General features: G+C 35.9%; 1 protein-coding gene across 7 annotated transcripts in view; it reads right to left on the reverse strand.

The window, feature by feature from the left end:
• Positions 1-337: 337 nt before the first annotated feature.
• ERICH2 (glutamate rich 2) overlaps positions 338-25,475 on the reverse strand; it is a 29,995-nt gene continuing 4,857 nt past the window's right edge. The window contains exons 2-12 of one of the 7 annotated variants that reach the window (XM_033112399.1): positions 24,119-24,189; positions 23,388-23,423; positions 22,822-22,895; positions 22,150-22,198; positions 21,887-21,923; positions 19,606-19,701; positions 17,403-17,551; positions 14,400-14,587; positions 7,968-8,025; positions 1,134-1,205; positions 338-513 (exon numbers count right to left, since the gene is read on the reverse strand). In XM_033112399.1, coding sequence (XP_032968290.1) covers positions 395-513; positions 1,134-1,205; positions 7,968-8,025; positions 14,400-14,587; positions 17,403-17,551; positions 19,606-19,701; positions 21,887-21,923; positions 22,150-22,198; positions 22,822-22,851 — 798 coding nt within the window. In that variant the 5' untranslated portion in view covers positions 22,852-22,895; positions 23,388-23,423; positions 24,119-24,189 and the 3' untranslated portion in view covers positions 338-394. Of the gene's footprint in view, positions 514-1,133; positions 1,206-7,967; positions 8,026-14,399; positions 14,588-17,402; positions 17,552-19,605; positions 19,702-21,886; positions 21,924-22,149; positions 22,199-22,821; positions 22,982-23,387; positions 23,424-24,084; positions 24,190-25,475 lie in introns of all 7 variants that reach the window. The other 6 variants (XM_033112396.1, XM_033112398.1, XM_033112395.1 and 3 more) reach the window with 6 other exon arrangements.

Below are 25,475 nucleotides of genomic sequence, written 5' to 3' on the forward strand. Positions count from 1 at the left end.
GTATGGATTCTGGAGCCATACGCCCATGTACAAATCCAGGCTCTATCCATCAATAGGTCTGTGATGCTGGGCAAACTACCCACCCTCTCTGCGCTTCAGTTTTCTCATCTGTCGAATGGGGACAACAATAGTATTTACCTCATGGGTTTGTTGGGTTAAATAAATTAATGTGTGTAGAACAGTACCTGGCACATAGTGCTCTGTCGGTGTCTTCATTACTATTTTCCTCTCTGAGTAACTCACGTTAAGCTAAGACTTAAGCATTAAGGAGCTTAAATTAATAGGAATAAAAGAACACTGTACCAAATAAAGAAGAATTAGACTAAAATGCAGCTCTCTTCTTTATTTCCAGTCATAAAAATACACAACGATTAAACCATAGTAGCACCTTTTATCACCCGTCTTCACATTCATCAGAGCTTTCTTCACTTAGCTCCTCACTTTCTCCTTTACTCTTACTGCTACTGTCTTCTTCACTATCTTGATCATCTTCCTCAAGATTTTGAGTTTTCTCTGCACAGAAAGGAAAATAATTTCTTAAAACGTTTCTTAATATTTCCACTCTGTGAAAAATCCTAATTTTCCTTGCTTCTCCCTCCACTAAGAAATATATATTTTTGGAATGTGAGCACTGAGCTGAACTTTGCTAACTGTATATAGGGTTAAAACAGTAGTACAAAGAAGAATGTATTCTTACTGGCATAAAGATGTTTGTGGATTTAAAGCGTATTTAAAACTGGTCTATAAAAATATTTTTACGATTGTCGACATAATTCTTACTTAAACAGAGTAAGAGCAAGTGAGATTTAGGGTAATTTAGAGAGTACTGGCTTTCCTTGGAATTGTGGGATAGTTCCTGTAATACACGGTGCAATTAGCATGTTCTGTTCCCCTCTGAAGACTGTCAGTGAGTGACACCTGTGCCCCGGAAGCCTGCTTTGTTTGGGTGATTCCACCCAACAGAGAAGAGGGAGTTATCTTGACCATCCACAGAGGACAAGCTGGTTTCATTAAAGCCTTCTCTTAATCACTTCCTGAAGATGTATTTTGCCAATCTCCTGGGATAATGGGTTTTTAAATAGTGACTGCTCACAGTTCTATGAGAAAGAAGGAATTTCAATTTTTAAATTTACCCATCAGCAACATTTCTTCAATAAGTGAGAAAAACTCCTTGGCCTCAGGATTTTCTGGTTCATAGATTAGGACTGAAAATGGACAACAGAATGTGTTATTAATTTTCAGTGTTTCAGCAAACAGGCTCCTCAGAATGAGATCGAAATTGTCAATCAGAGGAAGTGAACATGCACAAAGCAAAACACACCAACAATTATCCCATGGGTATATCTAAGTGCAAATAGAGAAAATGCTCTACTTAGAGTAGGTGCTTTGTAAGGGAAATCCTCATTCTATTTTCTACCTCCCGTCTAAAGAATGCAGTCTCTATTTCTATGAAGCATCCCTCACGACCCTGAAACCAAGATGTTTTTTGGCTATAATCATTCTGCAAACAAGGTACAAATCCTGTAAAATATGGAGCCTTCGTTCATGAGACCATGCGCCTAGAGGTCTGTTCATCCTTCATCTCATCTCACCCCCCAGTGTCTACATGACATCCTTTACTAACCGCCTCACCTGAACACAAAGGAACACAGTTTGGTTTGTTTGTTTTCTAGTGCAAGCTCTTCCATGGTTGAGATGCCATTTTTAAAAACTCATCTTTCAAATAGGAAAACTGATGATTCTCTTCATCCTTAAAACATTTACCCTAGTTTACGCCCCAGTCATCGCCTACTTAACAGTGTTCTTGTCATCAGACCCATTGTTTTTAGTACTATTTATTCCTTTTTGTTAATCCTTTACGTGAAAGTGTCATCTTTCCTTTGGACCATAACAAATAGATTTTTTTAGGCTTGTTTGTTTGTTACCAAAGTCCTAGAGGCCAGAAAGATTTACACCTTTTGTTTGTTTTCTAGACTATTTTATTTTTTCAGATCCTGCTCTACAGATCTCTACCTTCTTCCTTCCTGCCCTGAGTATTCATAATTTTGCATCATCCATTTAATGTTGTGATTCCTGTGCGATATCTTGATGGCCCCCAGGGGGCACTGAAACATCAAGTGTGCTACTGGCCTGGTTAAGAGTAAGATAATTACCGACGGTTCAACTAGTCCCCATTGGCTCATAGAACCTCACCCCACGTGACTTTCACCCAGACACACCAAACGAGTGTCTTTATTTCCTAATACAGTAACACAACAATCTACCATCAATCTGGTTTAGCATGACTATATACCTGCTCAGAACCTGCTTTTACAGATCCAATAGGTATTTATACATCTTTTAAAAAGGTTTCTAATAAAAGTAATTTTTTACACATTTAACTTGGACTAAAATAGGCTTATCATTAGCAGTCTAAATCGTTCTCTGGGGCTACGCCTCTTTCTAAAGCAGGGTTTTTCCAACTTGCTCCTTGAGATGTTAGTTTCTAAAGACGTTAATACATGTTTGGGAAACTAGGTTAAATGAATAACTCAGGTAAAGCTTACAGTAAGAAGCAACTGTAGGATTGTACAGAACCATAAATATACTCACAACTATTATGCATCTTACAGAGAGGAGAATGTGGTTTCCCCAATTTATTCCCGTGGAATCCTTTTCAGTAGAACACTTATTAAGAAATCTTGAACTGATCTTCCTTGGAACACACAGTTTAGAAAATTTCATGTTGGAATTAGGGTTATTCCATGATATTGGAATATGAGATCAGCTACTCTCATGGTTTAACAAAAACTGATGGCAATTGTCAATTTTCAGAGTGAAAGTAAGGTATCTGCTTTGAAACTGAGACCAGCAGTATCCATCCTAGGTGATGAATCAAAAATTCTTCTTCCTCTTTGACAGGCAGCACGGTTTGTAAAAAAGTAAGAGAAGCCTGTAGCACAAGCAGTTGGTGTCTTGGGGGTTGTTTCCTAATCTGAGCCCCTAAGCAAAGCCCAGTATGGGCCTTGAAGGACTGTCAGGTGTGAATCCTGGTTCTGCCACTGTCTAGCTGGGTCACCCTGGGGAAAGTATTTAGTATTTCTGTACTTCGGTTCCCTTACCTGTAATAATACTATCGATCTCATTGAGTTGTTTTAATAAATCAGTGAGATAATGTAGATAAAGTACTTAGTCCAGTCCTTGGTGCATGGTAACTGCTGAATAAATGCTGATTATTATTCGTTTTCCTGGAATGGTTCTGGGCCTAGAGAAAGGCTTGGTGCCTCCTAAACATTCAGTGTCTGCTTTCCTCTGGCTAAAGGGTGGGCAGGGAGCTGGGGGCATTGTCCCGTCCATGGGGCTCTCCAAGTCCCTCAGACTGGAGGCTATTCTAGGGTAGACAGATCGTTGGTCTTGTCTACTGTTTACATCCCTAGAGTGCCTGGCACAGAGCTGGAGCCCTCAAAACATTGAAAGATGGAATAAATGAATATAGACAACTGAGTAGGAAGCAGTCCTTTTTTTGCTGGGATAAAATTACATACTCTAGACTACTAGGAAAGGGTGATTTATTTTACTCAAAAAAGAAATAAACATTCTAGGAACTATGTTTTCTGAAGATACATAAGTACTTGTTAGATTTACAATGATGAGAACCATTTTGGTTTTCAGGCCATTATTCTTAAACAGTTACAGTTATTATAAAGGCCTAAATGTTTTTTGGGAGTAGAATCTAGGACTATGAACAGAAATGTGGATGCCCTGAGAAGACTGAGCTGCAGGCTCCCTTCTTACAGGTGAAGAGACCAAGAAATAGGAAGATTGATTGGCAAAAAGGTTTCACAGGCATTCATGAGATGAACTAAGATAAGTACTTGGAACTCTTGATTCTCAGTGTCATTTAAAAATCACTTTTCCAGGTTGCCTCCAATGCCTGGCAGGAAATGGCATGGAGCAGAGATATCAGTTCTGCATGAGACAGCAGGAAAATGGCTGAGGAACTATTAGGACCATGTAAAAACTGAGTGTGGAAGACATAACATTCAAGCTTTTGCCAACAGAGAAAATTTCTTGGGGGAACCCAATACACATTTTTCAAAAGGCAGGACAAAGATAAAAGAACCTATGGGTCCCTGGGAATCCACATAGGAAGCCTGAAGCCACACAAAGATATAAATGACTCTACTATGATTGGACAGCAAGAAAACACACCAGGAACCTGAGGCTTTGTTCAAGAAAATGAATTTGTAAAACATTTCTGAAGGGATAAGGCTGAATTATTTCATATAAATAAACAAATATATTTCTTAATAAAATAAATGTATTAGTCAACCGTAAGAGCCATTTCATGCCTGACTGATCCATAAAGTACGTCTTTTCCAAGTCTCTGCCTGTTTGACCTGAAACATAAGCTTATTAATCAAATGAGGAAATGGAAATATGAAATATAGTAGGAAATCACAGGCTTTCAAGCCAAACCTGGGATCTAATCCTAACTTTAGCATTTATTAATAGTAGCTGTGTGACTTTGTGTGAACTAGTTCTCTTTGCTAGCTTCAGTTTCCTCATCTTTAAAGTGGGGTTAATAATGTCAGGCTTACAGAATTATTTTAAGAATTAAACAATGTAATATGAATGCTCCCCTAGTGGGTGCTAAATAATACACATATAAATATATAAATATGCAAATACATAATTTATGTTTACATATGTAAATTTATAAATGTATATATACACACACAGAGAAAGAAGAGCTAGAAGAGGGAAAAAAGAGACAAAAGAATATCTATACTGTACGAATTTACATATAATATTTTTTCCATGACAGAAAAAATTTGCCTGTAGCTCTGATACAGAGGGACTTTGAACAGCCCTCAGCTAAATGTTCCTGTTAGTATCAAAGAACTAACACTTCCTTCTTCCCAAGACAGAGTCTGCCTCCAACTTTCCATTATTCCTTGCCTGGCATTGCTAAACCTTGGCCTGCCTAATTTCACATTCTTGACTGGGAATCGACCTCAGAGGTCGCCAATCTAACTTTGTAAACTCCACACTCCCAACTTCCATCTCTGAGCCTCTTTTCCACTTTTCCTGTCAGCATTTTTTTCCTCTGGGGAGCAGTGTTCTTCCCCAACGGGCTCTCTGGATCATCATGGTGCCTGTCTTAGGGCCCTCCATAGCTCTTTTTGCTAATCTAGTCTTAGTTTTAGAGGCACCACTATTTGACATGGACAGAAAAGAGTGGAAAGTGTTACTGGATGAGCCAGTAGGGGTGGAAACCAAACCAAACCATGACTATGCCAACCCCAAAAAGGTTTAGAGCATGTATGCTTTCTCTCAAGCTCCTAGCCTAATGTCTGGTACAGATATAGTGCTCAAAATGTATTTGTTGGAAGGAAGGAAAAAGGGGAGTGAGTTTTTAAAGGGATAAAACCCCATTAAGAAAGATCTATTTGGATTTTTTTCATTCCCATTGACCTGGCACTTACTATGTAAGTGATTACTATGTGTTCACTGATTCGAGTCAGGTCAATAAGCATTTTATTGTGCACCCGATGTTTATGCAGCATATTGTAGGGCTAACAGGCAAAACTGACTGACAGATGTGGTGGTGATATCTTCAGTGCATAGATTTTGTAAGCTTCAGCCAGAGGCTTTCTAAAAATGATGAATATGGAAATACGATATATAACTTTTCCTACAATTAGGCTCCACAAGAAACTCAGAGAATTGGGAACTAGAACTAGAGTCACTCATTTCTACGCTAGCCCCACAGAGAAGAAAGGTGTTTTGGGAGAAGGAGGCTTGGGCCCCAGTTCTGGCTGTGTCACCAGCTCCCCGAGTGGGACTGAGCAAGCTGCTTAACCTCTCTCTGCTTTAGTTTCATTATTTATAAAAAAAGATTGGATATGATTCTTTCTAAAGATTCCTTCTGATTAGAAATTCTATGTTTGTGGGCCACCAAAAATAGTTTTGGTCAAAATATTTAAAGATCAAAAGTACAAAACAAGACAAATTATTTTGGGTATAAAAAAGGTAGTGTTAAAGCATTTAAAAAACTCATTTTTGGGACAGCGGGATGGCTCCGTTGGTTAGAGTGAGAACTCTGAACAACACGGTTGCTGGTTCGATTGCCACATGAGCCAGTGAACTGCGCCCTCCACACCTAGATTGAAGACAATGAGCTGCTGCTGAGCTGCAGGAGGGGCGGCCGGATGGCTCAGTTGGGAAGATTGAAAACGGCAACTGGACTTGAAGCTGAGCTGTGCCCTCCACAATTAGATTGCAGGACAACGACTTGAAGCTGATGGGCCCTGAAAAAACACACTGTTCCTCAATATTCCCCAACAAAAATTTAAAAAACAAAAGTAGTTTAAAAAACAACAACAAAGTCATGTTTGCAATTAGCCAACAATTTAAGAAGTACTGTATCCATAGTGGGGACTGTGTGAGGTGAGAGTGGACCCTCACAGTCCCTATGCTACATATTCACTTCAAGGACTTTTACCAGGAGACTTAAATCTAACACTAGTTAATATTTTGAGTCCTGTTATTGATAAAATTTAATTACAGAGTTGCCATTTTCACTTTTAAAGTAACTATGACAAATGGATTAGAGAAAAAGATGGGCAAAATACTTTGAAAATATTGTGGATTTAAACAGAGAGCTGGATTATTTAAAAATCATTAAATGGACTTTCTAAAATTTGGAAAATACGGTCTTTGAAATTTTCTCACTGGACAGTTTTAACAGCAGAAGATAGGATAAGTTACCTCAAAAGCAGTTCAATAGAAAATATCTAAATTGAAGCACAGAAAGAAAAAGAAATGGAAAAAACAGAGCTAACTATAAGATGCGTGTGGGAGCCCATGAAAAAAAAATCTAATTTATGTGTAAGTAAAGACCCAGGAAGAGAAGACTGAGGCAAAAGTTATATTTGAAAACGTAATGGCCAAGAAATTTTCAAAGCTGATGAAATCATCAAACCCCAGATTTAAGAAACTCAGCAAACCTCCCAAACCTCCCTTTGTATAAAGACAAAGAAAACCATAACTATTTTGAACATCAAGTCAAACCACTAAAAACCAAAGAAGAAAGAAAAGTAAGGTAGATCATATCATCCTTCTACTCAAGTGTCCAGTGGTTTCCCACTGCGGCCAGAGAAAAAGCCAAGGCCCTTAAATTGTGAAAAGGTGCTATGCAATCTGCTCAACTCCTAACCCATAGCCTCTGTGACCTCAACCCCTTCCACACTTCCCCCTGCGTATTCTGCTCCTGTTACACTGTCCTTGCTCTCCATCAGGCACACTCGCATCTCAGCACCTTGCTAGTAGTCCTGCCTGGAACTCGCTTATTCCAGACACCCACATGATGAGTTTCCTCAACTTCTTCAAGTCTTTGCTCAAGCCTTTCTGTGAGGCCTTCCAGGACCAAACTATTTAAAACTGCTTTGCCTCCTCCCCGTACTTTCTATTCCTTCTTCCCTACTTTGTTTTTCTCCATAGCACCAGCATTTATGACACCCTCTTTATATGTGAGTTTATTATCTGCCTGACACTAGATATACATGTGGCACTGTTATCTGTCTTGTTGACTGCTGTATTTCCAGTGCCTACTACAGTGGCTGACACATGTAGGTGCTCCAACATTTGTGGGATAATTGTGTATTACGTAAGGTTTGCTGCACTAGATGACAATGCTTTTGAAATTAAAGGCATAAAGGTACCTACTACCTATTGTCAGGAAGGTAAGGATTTTGACTTATTTTCCAGTGGCGGTAATCAGTCTCTGTTAGTCAATTCCACTCCCAGTTAGCCTAGATGTCTAAATTAGTTCTCATACCAATCAATCAAATTTATTATCAAGGGATCACTGAGACACTATCAGGGAAATTCTAGACTTATGATAATTCAACCATCTTACACATTATGGAATGTATTTAGAAACAAAGAGAAGATTGGCAAATGGAAAAATACTTTGCACTTACTCATCTGACATAATTTTTTTGCCAAATGGTAGTCGTGGCTCATTTCTGCTCTCAGGAACTGGAAAACATTAAGAAATTCTTCACATAAGTAGTTTTGAAGAGAATTTAAAGGTCAATTAGAAACTCCCTAGAAAATAATCCATTAATGATGAACTATTTTGCTTGTAACATTTACGTTTTTTTCCAGAAGTGAGTCTGTAATAAATCAACTAAGAATATTTAAGGACTTCTCATGGCAAGGCAATATAGAGTAAGAACATCTCTATTCTGCTGCAGCCACACTATATATGTACTACTAAACAGTCAGAATATGTAGGTTGATCCAACTGGCAGAGACAGTGAAGACACCAATCATTTTAATATCCCTTTGGTTCAGACACAGCTTTGATTTGTGGACTTAGTCCATAATTAGTAAAAACAAACGTAGATTTTCAACTATATAGTCACTGTTTTCCAGTATTGCTCTCATACCATCCAGTTTTGCTTTTGCTATTTTTATTATATTTTTCTTGTTACAAAGTAACACATATTTTTGTATGTAGGAAATTTAAAAGCTAAATAAACACATTGCGTCCCCAATTAAAAAGCATCTATATTTCTACCATCCAGAGATATTTACTTTTATACCTTCATGTATACTGCTTTAGTATTTTTCCCCCACAAATGAGCAGATATTTACAAAAACTAGGATTGTTCAGTAACTTTTAAAAACAAATCATGTTCATGTTCACATATTATGATCACTTTCTCCCCATGAAATTAAATTTAAAAAAAAATTTAGACTACAATTTACTAAACTAATCTTCTATTATTAGTTATTTAGACTGCTTCCATTAAAAAAATAAGCCTACACTTAGATGTTCTTGCTTGTGTGTGACATATTCTGAACCATATGTGGATGCACTAGGTTTACACTGCAAGAGACAGGAGCATCAACTCATACAAAAGAGGCACTTCTCACACATTTCCAGACATTTGATAAACACCCAGGTGTCATTTTAAAAAAAAGTTTTTTACCAATTTTCTAAGTTTCTTCCATGGGTATTAAATTATTTGTATTTTTCTAATGTAAATTGGACTCTCCTAGAGATTTTTCTATAAATCATTAACTTTATCACAATTCTCATTTATTCACATATTAATAATTCTTATATTTTAAAAATCTATTCTTGTCTCAGGTTCAGATGTTCATTTTCACCCCGATTTGTAGCTTTCTTCCATTTTAATTGTAATATCTAGTGGTTGATGTATCTCATTGTTTTTTTCAAATATCCAGCTCTTGAATTGATATATTTGGTTTTTATTTTGAATTATTAATTTGTTCCTTGAATTCTTTTTCTTATTTTCCTTGTTTATTTTGTTCTTTTTCTGGTTTTTGGCATTAATATTTAGTTCATTTATTGTCACTTCCTTGAACCATTATCATCATCAAAGCACTTGAAACTTGAAGCATTTCTCAAAGATTTTAAAATTTAGTGTTATGGTTATCACTATCTTCTAAATAGATTGTGAGTTTAGTTTTGAATTTTATTTTTAATTCAAGTGTCATTTAGAAGAATATCTTTTAGTTTTAAGTAGTTTTAATTTGTTATTGCACTTACTTTTGTTACCTGTTTATATTTCTCAAATATTTATGGAAAAATTAAATTTACACAGAAGTAGAGAAAGTAGCAAAAGAAATACATGCTCCCAATTCTCACCTTCAAAAATTAACATTTTGCTAATCTTGTTTTATCAGTATCACCACACTTTCCCCCCCGCCTAGATTATTTTAAATCAGTTAGCAGATATCATCTCATTTCACTTTAAATTAAAAACCCAATCACATTATCACTACCACACCTAACAAAATTAACAAGAATTTCTTAATATCAACTAATATCCAGTCTATTTAATGGAGCATTATATTGATAACACTAACCTCAGAAAATGAAAAGGTACATGGAATCAATTTCAAAGTCTCCTTTGCATTGACCAATTTTTCATAAATATATTTCCTATTAACAGTTCAAAAGGCAATGAAATTAAGACATTCATGCAATGGATGTTAAAGACTTTCATGAGAATTACTTAAGACTTCAAAATTAAGCCAAAGACAGGTTTAAAGGAATTGGTCTTATATTATTTGTGACATTCAAAATAAAGAGATGCTTCACAACTAAACTCAAAACATGAATTTTGATGGAATCCTGACTGGAAAAAACAATCCGATTATAAAAGCCATTTTAAAGACAAATTGGAAAATCTCAATTTGAATATATTTTATTACAGAATTACTGTTAATTTTCTTAGATGGGATAAGGGTATGATGTTACAATGAAGAATGAAGTTATTCTTAGGAGACCCATTGTCGAGTATTTAGAGGTGAAGTTTTATGATGTTTGAAATTTACTTTCAAAGGTTTCTGCCAAAAATATTTTTCTAGGCTGTATCTGTGCCTTATCTATGAAAAGAGAGAGATAAAGTAAACACAGCACAATGTTAAGAAGTGGTGAATTAGGTAAAGCGTACACATGTGTTCACTGTTACAATCTTTCAACTTTTCTATAGATTTGAAAAATTTCAAAACAAAAAGTTGGGAAAACTAAGAGGGATGCATTCTGAGAACAAAAGATCTTATGCACAAGTACAACACAAGATATGAAAATAAGCAATCTCATACTGCCTATTTATATGCAAATGAATTCATAAATTACTTTTATAATTAAATGTCAAAAAGGAAAGAGAATAAAATGAGCAACTCTAGACAGTTTGAGTCTGGCAAATAGGGCCTCTGAATGCTCCATAATTCATGAATGATTTTGATGTCCAGTCAAAAGGAGGTTTGGTTAAGTGAAATCTTTCCAACACTTGGCATCAATTTTTTTCCCCTTACTAAAAGCACCTTATACTCTTAGGGACGTTTCAAAATTCCCTATACATGCTTTAGTCTAGAAAGAAAATACAGTAAATACGTCTGATTTCCTTATATAATTCCGTGGTTAGCATTTGGGTTAAATTATCTAAGAAGGCAAGCACATTAGCATTTTCTTTGTGCTAAAAATCATGTGATTCCAGCCATGATGGAATTCACAAAGATCAGATTTACTCTCCCTCCTTAAACAAGCAGAAAACTGGACAAAATATATAAAACAACAGTTTTCAGATGCTGGACAACAGACATCACAGGACAGACATCACATTCTAAGAGAAGGGAAACAAGATGGGACCTATGATTGCCTCAGCTTACTGCTTTTAGGCTGTTTCCAGGTGCCAGCATGGGCAGGGAGAATCTAAATGGAGACCAGCGATCTGAGTTGAAATAACAGTTTGGAGTTCAGAGAAGCCAATGTGGCTATAATTTTCAAGAGAGCAGTGAGCTTCACAAAGAGACAGAGCTCCAGCAACCTGCAGAGTTGTCTCTTGGAGTATTTGGCTGGTCCTGAACTGCATATGAGCATGAAGAAACTATCTGAGGCTGAACAAAGATTGACAAATGGAAAGAATCACTAGAAGAAAGAATTACTGAGAAAGAATCACTAGAATGAGCAAGTGGAACAATCACTGGACTTCACACAGGGCTGAGAAGAGTTCATGTTCTTTCCAGCCAGAATGGAAGGTCCTCCAAATACAGAGCACGGGGAAGAGTCCTCACTTCGTAGTGTTCCCACACTATAAAGGCTGCCCTGGGTCCTCCCCACAAAGCTTAAAAGCAAGATTCAAAAAGTGATACCTGTGCTTCCAAGACACTCAATGTGTATCCCAGATCAAAGTTCAACAATATTTAAAGTAAAACAACAAAGGTCTGTACCTAAGAACATGGCATTTACAATGTTTAGGATTCAGTAACAAATTACCAAGCATGCAAAGATGCAGGAAAATATGACCCATAAGCAGAAAAAAACTTAATCAAGAAAAACTGACGTAGAGTTCAAAAAGATAAGAGCATAGCAGATAAGTATGTTAAAATAACTATTAAAAATATATGCCATATGCTCAAAAGTAGAGGAAAATATGAACAGTATGGAAGAGAGAAATGATAGACATAAAATTTTAAATAAAGCTTCTAGACGTGATAAATAGAATACCTAAAATGAATATATATTAACATGTTTGAGAGAGAGAGATTGAGAGATAGAAAGAGAGAGAGAAAGGAGGAGGGAAAGAGGAAGGATGGGATTAACGGAAGAGTATAACTGCAAAGAAATGATAATGAACTTGAGGAAATAGCAATAGAAATTTCTAAAATGAAATATACAAAGAAAACAGAAAAAAAGGAACATCAGTGACCTTTGGGACAATATTGGGTGTTCTAACATAAGTGTAATTGTAGCCCAAATGAAGAGAGGGAGGGCAGATGTACAAAAAAAATGTTTGAAGACTTAATAAGTGAATATTTTCCAATCCTGGTGAAAACCATAAACTCATAGATCCAAGAATCTCAATGAACAGAAGAAATATGAAGAAAACCACATCAAAGCACATCATAACCAATAATAATAATACAGATGAATAAAGATAAGAATAACAGCAGACATCTTTTCTGAAACTATTAGACGATGGAGCCACCTTTCAAAGTACCTGGCAACCTAGAATTCTCCAGCTAACATATCCTTTAAAAATGAAGGTGAAATTAAGACTTTTCCAGAAATACAAAAGCTGAGAGAATTCATCGCCAGCAGAACCGCATTATAACATACACTAAAGGAAGTTTTTCAGGCAAAAGGAAAATAATATCAAGTGGAAAGTTGGATTTACACAAAGTTATGAAGAACATCAGAAATGTGTTCCAAAAAAGATATTTTCCAATTTAAAAAAATCTCTTTAAAAGATAACTGCCCATTTAAAACAAAAATAATGAGACAATATATTGTGGAAATTATATATAGAAGTAAAACGTCTGACAACAATAACACAAAGGATAGGAAGGGGAAGTGAAAATGTACTATTATGAAGTTCTTACAATACACATGAAGTTGTATAATATTAAAGGTGGACTGTGATACCACAATAACTGAGGTAAAACTGTTTTGTTCTGCATAGAATTATTAGCAAATGTCTATGTACAATGTTTGCATGTGACATTTTAGGCTTTAACGCCTTTGTACATGCCGTTTTCTACGCTAGGAATGCTTTCTCCACTTGTTTATCAGATGAATTCCTACACTTCCCTCTTCCTTTAAGTTCCTAAGATGCATTTTTGTATCTTCCTCTAAAAATCCTTCCTTTTATCCTTTTTCTCCTGCTTCTTTTCTCAGTCAGTCACTTAATCCTCCCTATTCCCAGAGAACTTTATAAATACTTCTACTAGCACATATTTAATTTTATCATAAATTGTATTATATAAATAATATGTGCCTATTAATTTCACAGGTAGGACATGTCTTTCTTATTTATTTATAAATGACCCCAGTAACTAGCATGGTGCCCATGCTTTATGTAGAAAGCATTCCTTAAAAAAGTCCTCAAGGGGGCAGCCTGTTAGCTCAGTTAGTTAGAGCATGGTGTTCTTACCAAGGTTCCCGATTTGATCCCCACAATGGGCCACTGTGAGCTGAACCCTCCACAACTAGATTGAAACAACTACTTGACTTGGAGTTGATGGGTCCTGGAAAAACACACTTTAATAAAAGTAAAAAAAAAGTCCCTGAAGACCAGAATATTGTAAGTCACTTCCAGAATCTTCTCTCACCTGTAACCTAGTATACGTAGTAAGAGAGATGTGTAGCCAGGGAAGCATCTATACATGGACAAGGTTATCTTTTAACTATTTTTTTAAACTTCAAGGCTATATACTATTTAGTTATTTTTTTTTAATGAAGTGCTTTTATTTTTATTTATTTTTTTAAAAAATTTTTATTGGAGAATATTGGGGAACAGTGTGTTTCTCCAGGGCCCATCAGCTCCAAGTCGTTGTCCTTCAATCTAGTTGTGGAGGGTGCAGCTCAGCTCCAGTCGCCATTTTCAATCTTTAGTTGCATGGGGCGCAGCCCACCATCCACACGGGAATTGAACCAGCAATCCTGTTGTTCAGAGCTCATGCTCTAACAAACTGAGCCATCCGGCTGCCCCTCTGGAAGCTTAGTGGCAGCTCATTGTCCTCAATCTAGTTGTGGAGGGCGCAGCTCAGCTCCAAGTCCAGTCACCATTTTCAATCTTTAGTTCAGGGTGCACAGCCCACCATCCCATGTGGGAATTGAACCGGCAACCTTGTTGTTGAGAGCTCGCGCTCTAACCAGCTGAGCCATCCGGCTGCCCCTCCGGAAGCTCAGTGGAAGTTCGTTGCTTTCAATCTAGTTGTGGAGGGCACAGCTCACTGGCCCACGTGGGAATCGATCTGGCAACCCTGTTGTTCAGAGCTCGCACTCTAACCAACTGAGCCATCCAGCCGCCCTATTTAGTTATTTTAACATTTTTAAGTTTCTTAAATTATAACGTACAAGTGAAACTTACTTCTGCCATTAACTCTAATGGGGCACGAGTATACTTATTTGGGTTACTGTCTTCATCATTATCTTCATCATTGGTGTCATCTTCACCATCATTATCTGTTGTTTCGGACAACTTATCATCAATATCCTGAAGGCAATATTTATTATTTTTGTCCTGCTGTGCAATGACTGTATCTTTGCTCACCTCACCTAAAATAGAATATAATTTAATCAATAAATACTGAAAAGTTCAAAAATTAAAAATGGTTACTCCTAAATTATAATGTAATGTTCAGTATATTACTTCCTGTTCTGAAGCTAATTTTTTTTTCATGACTAAACAGCACTGCAATAAACTTAACTGATTTCCATTTTCAAAAAAGGTAACAAAACTTCCAAGTGAAGAGGAAAAAATCAAAACCAATAACACTGAGCTGATGTTGATTGTTTGGTGCTTGAAATTTTAATAAATGGAAACATTTTTGTTTATAAAGAATATAGTAATTTCATGAAAAAAAATAATGCTATTGTATCTCCAGAAATATATTTCCTAAATTGTTCTCATAGGAAGGTAAATACGAAATAAAGAGCTTGAAGAGTAAAAGTAAGACTGGAGAGGCTGAGAAGCAAGTAATTCTTCTTAGGTCATATCACTCCTTGGATACCTGAGAATAAAGTTCTTTCTGTCTCCCTCTCCACACACACACACACACACACACACACACACACTCTCTCTCTCTCTCTCACACCCACACCCACAACCACACACAAATTAGGAAGAAATAATGATTTTTCTTAATGTCAAGTCACAGTACCTACGACCAAACACAGGTGACTGAAAAATAAAAAATAAGTACCACTGATTACCCATTCGGTACCTGGCACTATGCTAATTACAAAACAGTATGGAAGTACAGTGATAAAAATGTGTACTAGGTAAATGGGAGAACAAAGGAGGGCCCCATCCCAGTGTAGGGAGTGGTCAGGAATTGTCCAGTCTGAGTGGACCAGTTTTTCCAAGGAGAGGGACAGCATGAGCCCACGTAGAAGTAAGTAAGTGTGTGGCACGATAAGCACTCTGAGGCTGTTTGAAGGTCAAGGTTGAGGCTGAAATGGTGGAGGCTGAAAATGACAGACGTGGCTGGAAGGGGAGGCAGGGGCTAGCTGGATAATGGAGAGTCTTGTCGCCAGAAGCCTTGGAATTTATCCTAAGAATGAAGGGGATACTAATGAAAGATTTTATGTAGGGAAACAAGTATGATCAATTCTGCATTTCTGAGGGAAAACTTGGGATAGCAGGGTAGAAAGCGTATTTGAGAGAAGACCTCCCCTACCAAAAAAAAAAGAGCAAGGGGAGACATTAAAGGGCTCTTTAAAAAGTCTAGGTGAGAGAGATGATTAATGACAGGACCCTGGTAAAATAGGGATGGAGAGGAGGTGACAGATGAGAGAAATATTTTAAATGTAAATTTCTATGGCACCAATCTATTGGAACATTTTCCAAACATCAGTTAATTCTTATACTATCTTCATCCATTTTGCCGTATATGAGTATCAACTATACTATTTAATATTTTTCTTTGAACTACTTTTTTAACATATAATTTTTGTCAGATCATAAATATTATCATCCACGAAACTGATGGATGTATTAATAAAAGTAACGTGATAATCATAACGAACATTATATGCCATTTGACTCTTCTGAACACTACATATATTAGCCCCTTTAATTCTCTCAATATCCCAAGGAGGTGTGTACTACTTTTATCCCACTCACAGATGAAACTGAGGGACAGCGACTAACCACCTGCCCAATGCACACTGCTAATTGTCAGATCTGGGAGTCAGTTTGGCTTCAGAGTCCACATTCTTAACCATGTCTTATCTTTTTTCTAACACACATTAAAATATACTACTATTAAAGTAATTAAAAACAAAGTTTACTATGAGTTTCCTAAACTTATCTCTTTGGGAAACTATTAAGTAGCCTGTTGACTCCTTTGGCTCTACGGATGTCTTTCTGTTTCAAATTGAGCTTGTCCTACACCATCCCTTTCTTGTAAGATTTTGAGTGTCTGGGAAGTTTTGTGAAATGCGTTCTTTGATGGGAGTGTGGCCATAAACTACTCTAAATAATACAGAAACACTTGTGTTTGACAGAAGAAAACTAGGAAATCCAGGAGAACTTGAGAGATTACGATGTCAAGAAAACAAAAATCAAAAAAAAAAAAAAAAAAAAAAATTGGGAAAACTCTTGACTCTAAAGCAAACTCCTGACTCTAAACAAAAAGAGCTACCCTGAAAAGGGATACCATGTCCTTCTAAGAGTATGATGGCTGGGATATTCGGGCCACCTACCTGCTTCTGTTTCATTTACAGTCTCCATCAGCTCATAAACACCTTGACCTGCCAGTGTGTACCCACCCTCTTCACTGACTCTTCACACTGATGTCATCAGGGGAAGCTCAGAATAGGGAACTAAGGACTTTGTGTGATGTCACAGGAACTGTCTCATTTGATTCACAAACACACACTGAGCATCATGAGAGGTTTCCTGATCCCTAGATCTAATGTAGTTCTCTCCCAGGTGCCATTTATTAACATAATAGCACCCATCACAGCCTGTCATCGTCTTGCTTATTTGTCTTTTATTGTTTATTATTTATTTTTAATAGTTGGCTATCTTCCTCTAAAATGTAAACTTCAAAAGGGCAAGGACCTTGCTTATTTGCTATCGTATCCACAGTTTCTACACCAGCGCCCAGCACTTAGTATGAATGAATGGAACTTGTTAATGCTTTTATAGATATTTTTAACTCATTCTAAAATTTAATACCCTATCAGTATTGTTTTATGTAATTTATACCCATGGACCCTTGACTACATATCAGAATCATCCAGTACTTTGAAGAATTACTTATTTCCATGACCCGTCCCAGACCTATAAAGTTGTCAAAATCCCAAAAGTCATGGTGAAGGAGGGCTGAATTAGAAGCTACTCAAATAAAACAAATGGTATTACCTGTGCTTTCTTTTAAGAAGGAAGATGACCATAGTTTCGACTGTAGATTTGTCTCTGTATCTTTATTTTCAATACTCTTTGAAGATACTCTATTTTCAGTATCCTTTAAAGAGACTTTATTTTCGATATTTTTTGAAGAGACTTCCTTCCTAAATGTTAAATAGTGAAAAAATACTTTCCTAGGTCACAATTCTGTTTAAGGCTTTAAACAAAGTACATATACACACACTTAATATAAACACACAATATAATATACCAACAATAAACTAAATAGCTAAAATGCAGTATCTTCTTCGTGGAAAAGCATTAAAAATAAATTTTACTAATGATTAATAAAATTCAATTTCTACCTGGCATTTGTCTCCGTGCAATGATTCTTAGTGTCTTTTCAGAGTTAACCTAAAGCATATAAGCAGTTTTAGTAACGTCTTTGGCACATCACTATGGTATACGTGATGGAATAAAATTATTTAAGGAATACCAGCCTTGAGTTTTTTTCTTTAAGTTTGTAAATCAGTTCTTACCATTGCTAAATGCTACACTTACGGAGAGAGTCCAACACTCATATTAACCCTTGCTCATAAAATAAAGTAGCCTGCTTTTCCATTAAGTCACTGAAATAAAAATGGGTTAATTTTCTCCTTTACCCTTTAAGCCTGAAACCTCACGTCAGTAAATAATTTGAGACATAGGAGTCTTATGTGATGTACTGTTTACACATAGGCACCCATGCTGGTGGAAAAAATAACTCCAAGGCTGCTTTCCGTGGTCTTAAGACTCTTTTAATACCTGTATCTTCTTTACCAAGTTTAGAAAATTCAACTTCTAGTTTTAATGCAAGATATAAAAAGATGCAAAGTATTTTCCCCCCAAAGTTATCCTGGCTCTGTTTTTTCCCCATTGAAATATGAATCCAGAACACTAGCACTGCAGTTCAGTTAGTGGTCTTGTGAAGTGATTTTAGCAAAGAGGCTGAACAGCTTGTGATATTCTTAATACTATGGGAGGGAATAGAATCTTCACTTCTCCAGTGTATGCTGCTAAAGCAAAACCCTCCCTGGTAATACAAAATGCACAGCAAAGATGATTTACTTTTGTTCTGCCTCTGCCCTCCTAGATTTTCTACTTGTGAAAAAAAGCATCCAAGAAGAAACTCTATATATGAGAAGTTGAGAAGTGACTTAGGGATTCAGTTTCTAGCACGGTGAGATTCTTGTTATGCCAAAGGTCACCACAAGTGATTACTAGGATTCATTTGTTCTAATAGCTAATCTAGATAAAAGGCCTTTACTGCCTGCCTTTCCCCCAACACACAATTTACAGTATTTTGCTGAACCTAAGATACCATCTATTTATTAGAAGACACACAATTATTTAAGAAACAAAAAGCATTGCCAAGTTTTAAGTATGAGATGCCATCAATTGTAAGAGAGGTTAAACTATGAAGAAAATATGAAACATAGTACTTATATACTCATTAAGTTATACCCCCAAGGAAGGGAATTTAGCTAGTATAGTTTTGGGTATTCGAATAATTGGAAATGTCTTTAAAAATCTTAATGATACAACATGGGGAAAGCCAACATATGCAACAGACAGAAGATAAATGGGATATTACTATTTGGAAGCAGTGGACGTATCATAAAAATATGTATGAGCATTAACCAAATCATCATTTTAATAGTAAAATATGGATTCCTTTTCTGCTCACTTGCTGTAGTGTTTCTCATATACCGTTTCAAAGACTCAAAGGCCCAAAGTCTGACCTACTCTTCAACTATAACCTGTTGATTTCCATTTGAGAAAAGTGATGTTATTTATGGTAATAACGCCTCTAACCATTTAAGAAAAATAGATAACCAGTATACTCCAAAAGATCTCTTTAATTTAAATAGTTACAATTAAGGAAACATTCAAATTTTTATGTAGTATCCTTTGGAAATGGAAGATATTTAATTTAGTATCTGTAAGGTTAGAGAGTTAGTCAAGTTAAATATTTGCCTGGAATATATTTATGCTAGAGAGTAGATAACCTAGGCTTTAGGGATTATTCCTTACTTAAGAGCATTGGGCATATTTACGAAATGTCCCCAAATTTCTATTGGAATTAACAAGTTTTTCAGGAAGTTTATATTTTAAACTTTGTTTTAAAATTATTTATAATTTGTCAAACATGGGCCTAAAACAACTAATTAAAACTTACTTTTCTAAGAATGTCTTGACTACATTTAGAGAAACTTGTATTGCTGATGTATAAAGTTTGCTGGCCAATCCTGGTCTTCGTCCAAAGAGGCATTTACTTCAAGTGTAAAAATGGGAATAAAAAAATAACTGTCCTTCATTTTAGAAAAGATAAAACATATCATGGAATAACATTTTCAGCCTCATAGAGTGCTGTGGATCTGTTTCAGCGATTTCTACCTCACATCTCAAAAGCTTGACCAAAAATCCCAAAAGATCAAAGGTCTAAGACCTATAAAACTGTGTCCAGCATTAAAAATATACTGGGAGTGCAAAAAAAAAAAAAATGTATACACATGCTTTGTATTCATCTTTTGTTATTGGTATATATTATTACAATTTTAATACATTTTTTTTCCTTTCTTAAAATGTGTATACATTTTTTTGGCACCCGCTGTATTTTACCTTTACTACTGAAAATTTTGTTAATTAAATGCAATTTGTTGGGCAGACAGTATTCTTCACACATGGGATCTATGGGAGGGAAAGGAAAAGATAAATGTGGGTTTTGCATGCAGAGAAGTTTGAAACTAGCAGTTTATCAAGTCCTTATGGCTCAGACTAGAATGAAGAACCAATTAGAAGATTAAGGTAAAGAACTGGTGGGGAAAGAAAACTTCTAATTTTCCCTAACACAAGCTGGATAGGACCTTTAGGCAAATTCTACTTGCCAGTCAGACTATGGAGACAGTAGAGGGTGGAAAGCGGAATGGAAGCCACATGGAGAAAATTCATCAACTTTGCAGTTCAGCTACACTGTTCCCAACCAAAGGTTTCCCATGATTTTCTATTTTCTTACTTGATCTTCCCCCCGCCAGGACTAGCCCTGTTTGCCTTCAACTCTGGGTAAGGTACCTGAGGCAATAAAGCTGTACCATGGTGAAGCTTACGGGCTACACTAACCATCCTTTCCTATCCCCCACTTCAAACAACAACCAAACCCAACCCAAACTCTTCTCTGTAAGCAAATTAAAGGGAACACGATCATCCTAACCTTGCAAAAAGGAGTTTGATAAGCAGATGCCATTATTAATAAGATCAAGAGAACAAGTAGTCACTCGGCTTTTCTATTTTGGCCCAGGCTGCATTTGATTTATCCCTGGGGTTTTAACTACCTCAGGACGTGGATTCCTCCTTGCTCCAGTTCCAACACTGCTATCACAGTCTAAGAACATTGGGGCTATTAGTAGACAAAACAGTAATTTCTTTGCATTAATGACCTACTAACTTCCGCTATTATTGTTGAAAGTTATATTTCCCTCAAAGACTAAAATTGTCTTAGATTTTTAAATTTAAATGTTTTCAACAACGTAATAGGATTCACTTATTTATTTATTATCTACATATAGATTAATATTTCTAACAGGGAATTTATTTTTTTCTGATTGTCTATAACATTTAATCTGGAATCAATGATTTTCATCACTGATCTGTTATATCTTATGCGCTAATATAAAAATACGTATTTAATATATAATTTACAACAAAGTCAAGGTGGATTTTTAATTTTAATTTTTCGCCTAGCCAAAATATTCAGAATAAACCAAAATAATATTAATTTGAATAGAATCCCACCAGAATGGTGCCTACCAATTTGTCAATAATTGATCTCTATGAATGTGTTGTATGATCAATTTTCAAAGTGTAATTTTTCATGGAATAAATAATAGAATCTTTTTTTTCAGAGGATAGGAGATGATCTTTTCAGGAAGGGCTTTGATGAACGATCAGAATCAGTGCCTTAAACAAACCAGGTACTTAATGCTTGGCTACTAAAGTGATACTCAACTATGATTCTTTTTAATACCAATGTCTTCAACTACTTGGGGTGATTATATATTTTCCTTATTTAGTAGTAACGATTCATCTCATAGTAAATAATCTGTTTAATTTTAAAATAAATGTTAATTTAGAGAGATTCTGAAAGAAATGAGCAAGTATTAAAGGGAAACAGGAATGAGGAATGAAAATGATGTAAGTAAAATACAGAATTGTTGGTGTTTAAGCATTTAAAAGTGGAAGTGAATATTATCTATATCTCTACATTTTGATCAAATTCAGTTTTCATTTAAAATGTCCTTTTATCTAGTAACAACTGTTTTGACTAAAGCAAAAGCTAAAGTGCTACTCCATGCATTTCTGGCCTTTCAAATTTAATTGGGTGGCAAATGATTGCATTATCTAGTTCTCAATTGCTCAAAAGGCATGTGATAGATAAGTTGCACAACCAGACATTTTCTTACTCTGACATTGTTTCATTTGGTTCAATCATCACTTTTTCTGAAAGAAAAGAATAAAAAACACCTCAGTATTTTATCAATAGTGATGTTCCTAATAGAAATTCCTGATGGTAAATATTTAGGCATTTTTTTGAATGACAAACAGTAATGAAGGATTTAATTTCGAAGTCTTTCAACCACAGTCAACCATTCAGGTAGACTATCTTCTTAATATTTAGGACAAAATGATGGTTAAACATATTCTTTTTAAGTAATGAATCATTTACCCTTTGAATCAAACTCTAACAATCTGCCATTCTGTATATATTTTGGTGCCTAAAATAGAAGCAGAAATAAAAACTAGCATTATTATTTTCATTTGAGGTATTTGAAATAACTTATTCATAGCCTTTATATAAACATTTCTGTTATCTAGGATAAAAAGTAATTTTATACCAAAACAATTATTCAAAAACTATATATACTGATAGTAAAATAGAAATAGAACATCCTGAAAAATAGTTTATGTATTCTTTATAGCATCTGTCTTGCTTAGATAACTCCTGCAAAAACCAAAATATTTACTTCATTTATGCAAGTCTTTAAATACTTGCATAAATTCAGAATGTAAATAACAAAGAAGGCAAAACTCAGTTTGTCGGTAGAGTATTAAGTATGTATTTTGTTTTTGTATTTGGTAACATTATTTCCATCGTAACTGAAAGACCTCATTCTTCTGGATTATGAAATTGGGTTTGAAAAACAAGTCTAGAGAACTCAACTCTTTCTCCCCATTTCACCTTGGAGTCTATGTGAAAAGAGCTATAGGAATAATTTTGCATGTTAGAAAAGTGATGTATTAAATTAGCCCCTCTCTGTTGCTATTTTGGTCTTATATACTCGTAACTTGGTCTCTAGATCTAGATTCAAATGCAATCAACAGCAAGTTAAAGACTCACCTTTCCCACTGAGCTGACCCTAAAAATCATAAATTCAGCTTGGCTCACTTGTACACCACCTCTTTTCTCCTCCACTTCAACAAGACAAAACAAGATGTAATCTAAACCATCTGCCACATTCCAGTTCATTCATGTTATGGAAAACACTTTTATAGAGTGTCTATAAGCCAGAACAAGAAATTTTTCCATTCAAGATAGAGTATTTTTAATAAAATATTATTTCAACAAATACATTTAGAAATTAACCTTTCATTTTTATCCAAATATACGTTTAAAAATATAATCTTACCTTATAAGTTCTCTTGTGTTTATTAATACTTACAAGTTAAAATGTTTTCTCTGTGAATTTTTACCTTTCCTAACTGTCCTATGTAAACTGATTTTCCTTTAACTTAGCCCTTCATATATTTGCATAAATTACATTCTAATCGCAAAGAGAAAAATCGACTCAAGGTTTTTTTAATGTATGAGAAATTTTTCATAGATAACAATTCACGTTCCCCCTCGTCCAACACTTGTCCCCACACCCAAGCCAGACTTTTAAAATTAGTAGTACTAGTACATACCGAGGGATTTCTGGAATACAAAATTCAGGGCCAAAACTGTTGACAATAAAAGAGAAGCTTTGTTATTCTGTATGAAGTTTTTCTCTTTTTTAATCCAGCTTCCTCACACTGATCTGCACTCCTGAATAAAGCAGTAGTACCTAAACTCTTGCCTCAGGCTTTGTTTTTTGGGCAACCCTAACCAAGCCAAACATCATGTTATTAATTTGATTATCCCTCTGAGAAGCTCACACAGAGCTAGTCTATCATAAAAGCAAGGCTCTTTTTGAGTTGTAGAAGGCCACACTCTAGAATGAAAGATTTTATTCCTGATTTTCTAGGGCAGTAGATAGAGCTCAGACACTGAAACAATGCAGTGATGAACTACATAAGGCCTCTACAGATTTCCACAATCCCGTGGGTACCCATATGTCTGGGTAGACATCTCTTTATATTTAGAGCTCTTTTTTCCTTTCTAGCTGTAGGATCTTTATGGATTGCTACAATCCACCCTCTACCTGGATGAAATATCAGTGCATATAATTCTCCTCCTATTTTCACCTGGTAGAAGAAAAACCTAGAGTGGGCAAATCCTAGCCCTTGATAGAGCCTAGCCCAGGCTCTGCTGGGTCTGACTTTATCATCGCCTAGGAAGTGCCCATTTGATCTCCTTTCATAAAACTGAATTCCTAGGGGGCAGTACAGAGTAATACTCAACAGTTGGGGCTCTTGAGTGAAGAGACTGGATTCACCTTCCAGTTCTGTCACGTGCCAGGTAAGTTTGGGTAAGTTACTGAACTTCTTTAGGCCTCAGTTCCTCCATCTGTAAAACAGGGATCACAATGGTGCCAATTTCACTGCATCATTATAAGGATTAAATAGGATGACTGGGGATAAAGTGTTTAGCCCAGCTCCTGGCACATAGGAGGGACACTGTAGAAACAACTCGATGTTTTATCTAAAGGAAGTGAAGCCAATTAGATTGCTTAGGGAAACAAAAAGGAGGCTTTACTGTGATTGAGACAAGCAGACTAGCTCTGACGACTTTTAATTAATTAATTAATTTAAAAATCATACAAACCCCAAAGTAATGATACTTGCTCAGAAAGATCACTGACTCCAGGGAAAGAGCAGAGCAATTGAGAACACAGGTAAAGTTACAGCAGTGACTGATAAGCTGAGCAGGATGAGGGACAGCCATTGTGTTGGTAATATGTATTTTTCAATGACTATGACATACAAAAATATCTCTGAGAGGAAACACTTTCAGAAAAGAAACTGATGATATTGGTTGACTCTGGGGAGGAAAAGGGGATGGCTGTAGGACTGGGATAGGAAGAAGTTTTTAACTTGACGTCCATAAGTACCTCTTGAACTTTGAACAAAATAAATACAGTATTTATTTTTTTAAAAACTACAATTTAAAATTAGCAATACCATTGTATCTCCGTTTATTCATCTCTTACAGGCATGTAAGCAGTATGTTGGCCTTGTGCTACTTCAATTCTCTTCTCCACCCAGTAGTACCTGTTCAAACTGGGGTCAAGGTATCCAGAAAGAACGGTATACAGGTATATGCCCTGTATGTTCATTATTATTGATTATGGTTAATGTTAACATTACAACTTCATTTAATCAGCTCTTTGAGTCTCTACCAAGTACCCACCCTGGCTTTTGGAACATGGGCAGATTCTCCTGATGTTTTTCAACAGTCCTAATGGTAATCGGAACGAGAACACAGTGATGATAGCTGCCAATTTTCATGTAACATTCAATGTCTGTTTAACACAAACATTTGATGAGCACCTACTATGTATCCAATATGCCTGTGGTAAGCTCTGGGGATATAAGAGAAGCTCATAATTTGATAGTGGAAACAAGTACTAGCTTCCTATATAAATAGGACAGACCATAGCTTCAAAGTACTGTATGAAATCCTTCCCTCTAAGAAGCGCCAATGTAATTTTCCATACTATCCAAACAGGATCAATCAAATCCCTCTTTTGAACTCATGGACTGGAGATACCCAAGGAGAGTCAGCAGGCAGTGGAGACAGAATTGGAAAGACAGAGGAAGAGAGATTCCAGTCAACAGAGTTGTCCCTGAACA

The sequence above is a fragment of the Rhinolophus ferrumequinum genome, chromosome 8 (assembly GCF_004115265.2).
Source record: "Rhinolophus ferrumequinum isolate MPI-CBG mRhiFer1 chromosome 8, mRhiFer1_v1.p, whole genome shotgun sequence".
Taxonomy (NCBI): domain Eukaryota; kingdom Metazoa; phylum Chordata; class Mammalia; order Chiroptera; family Rhinolophidae; genus Rhinolophus; species Rhinolophus ferrumequinum.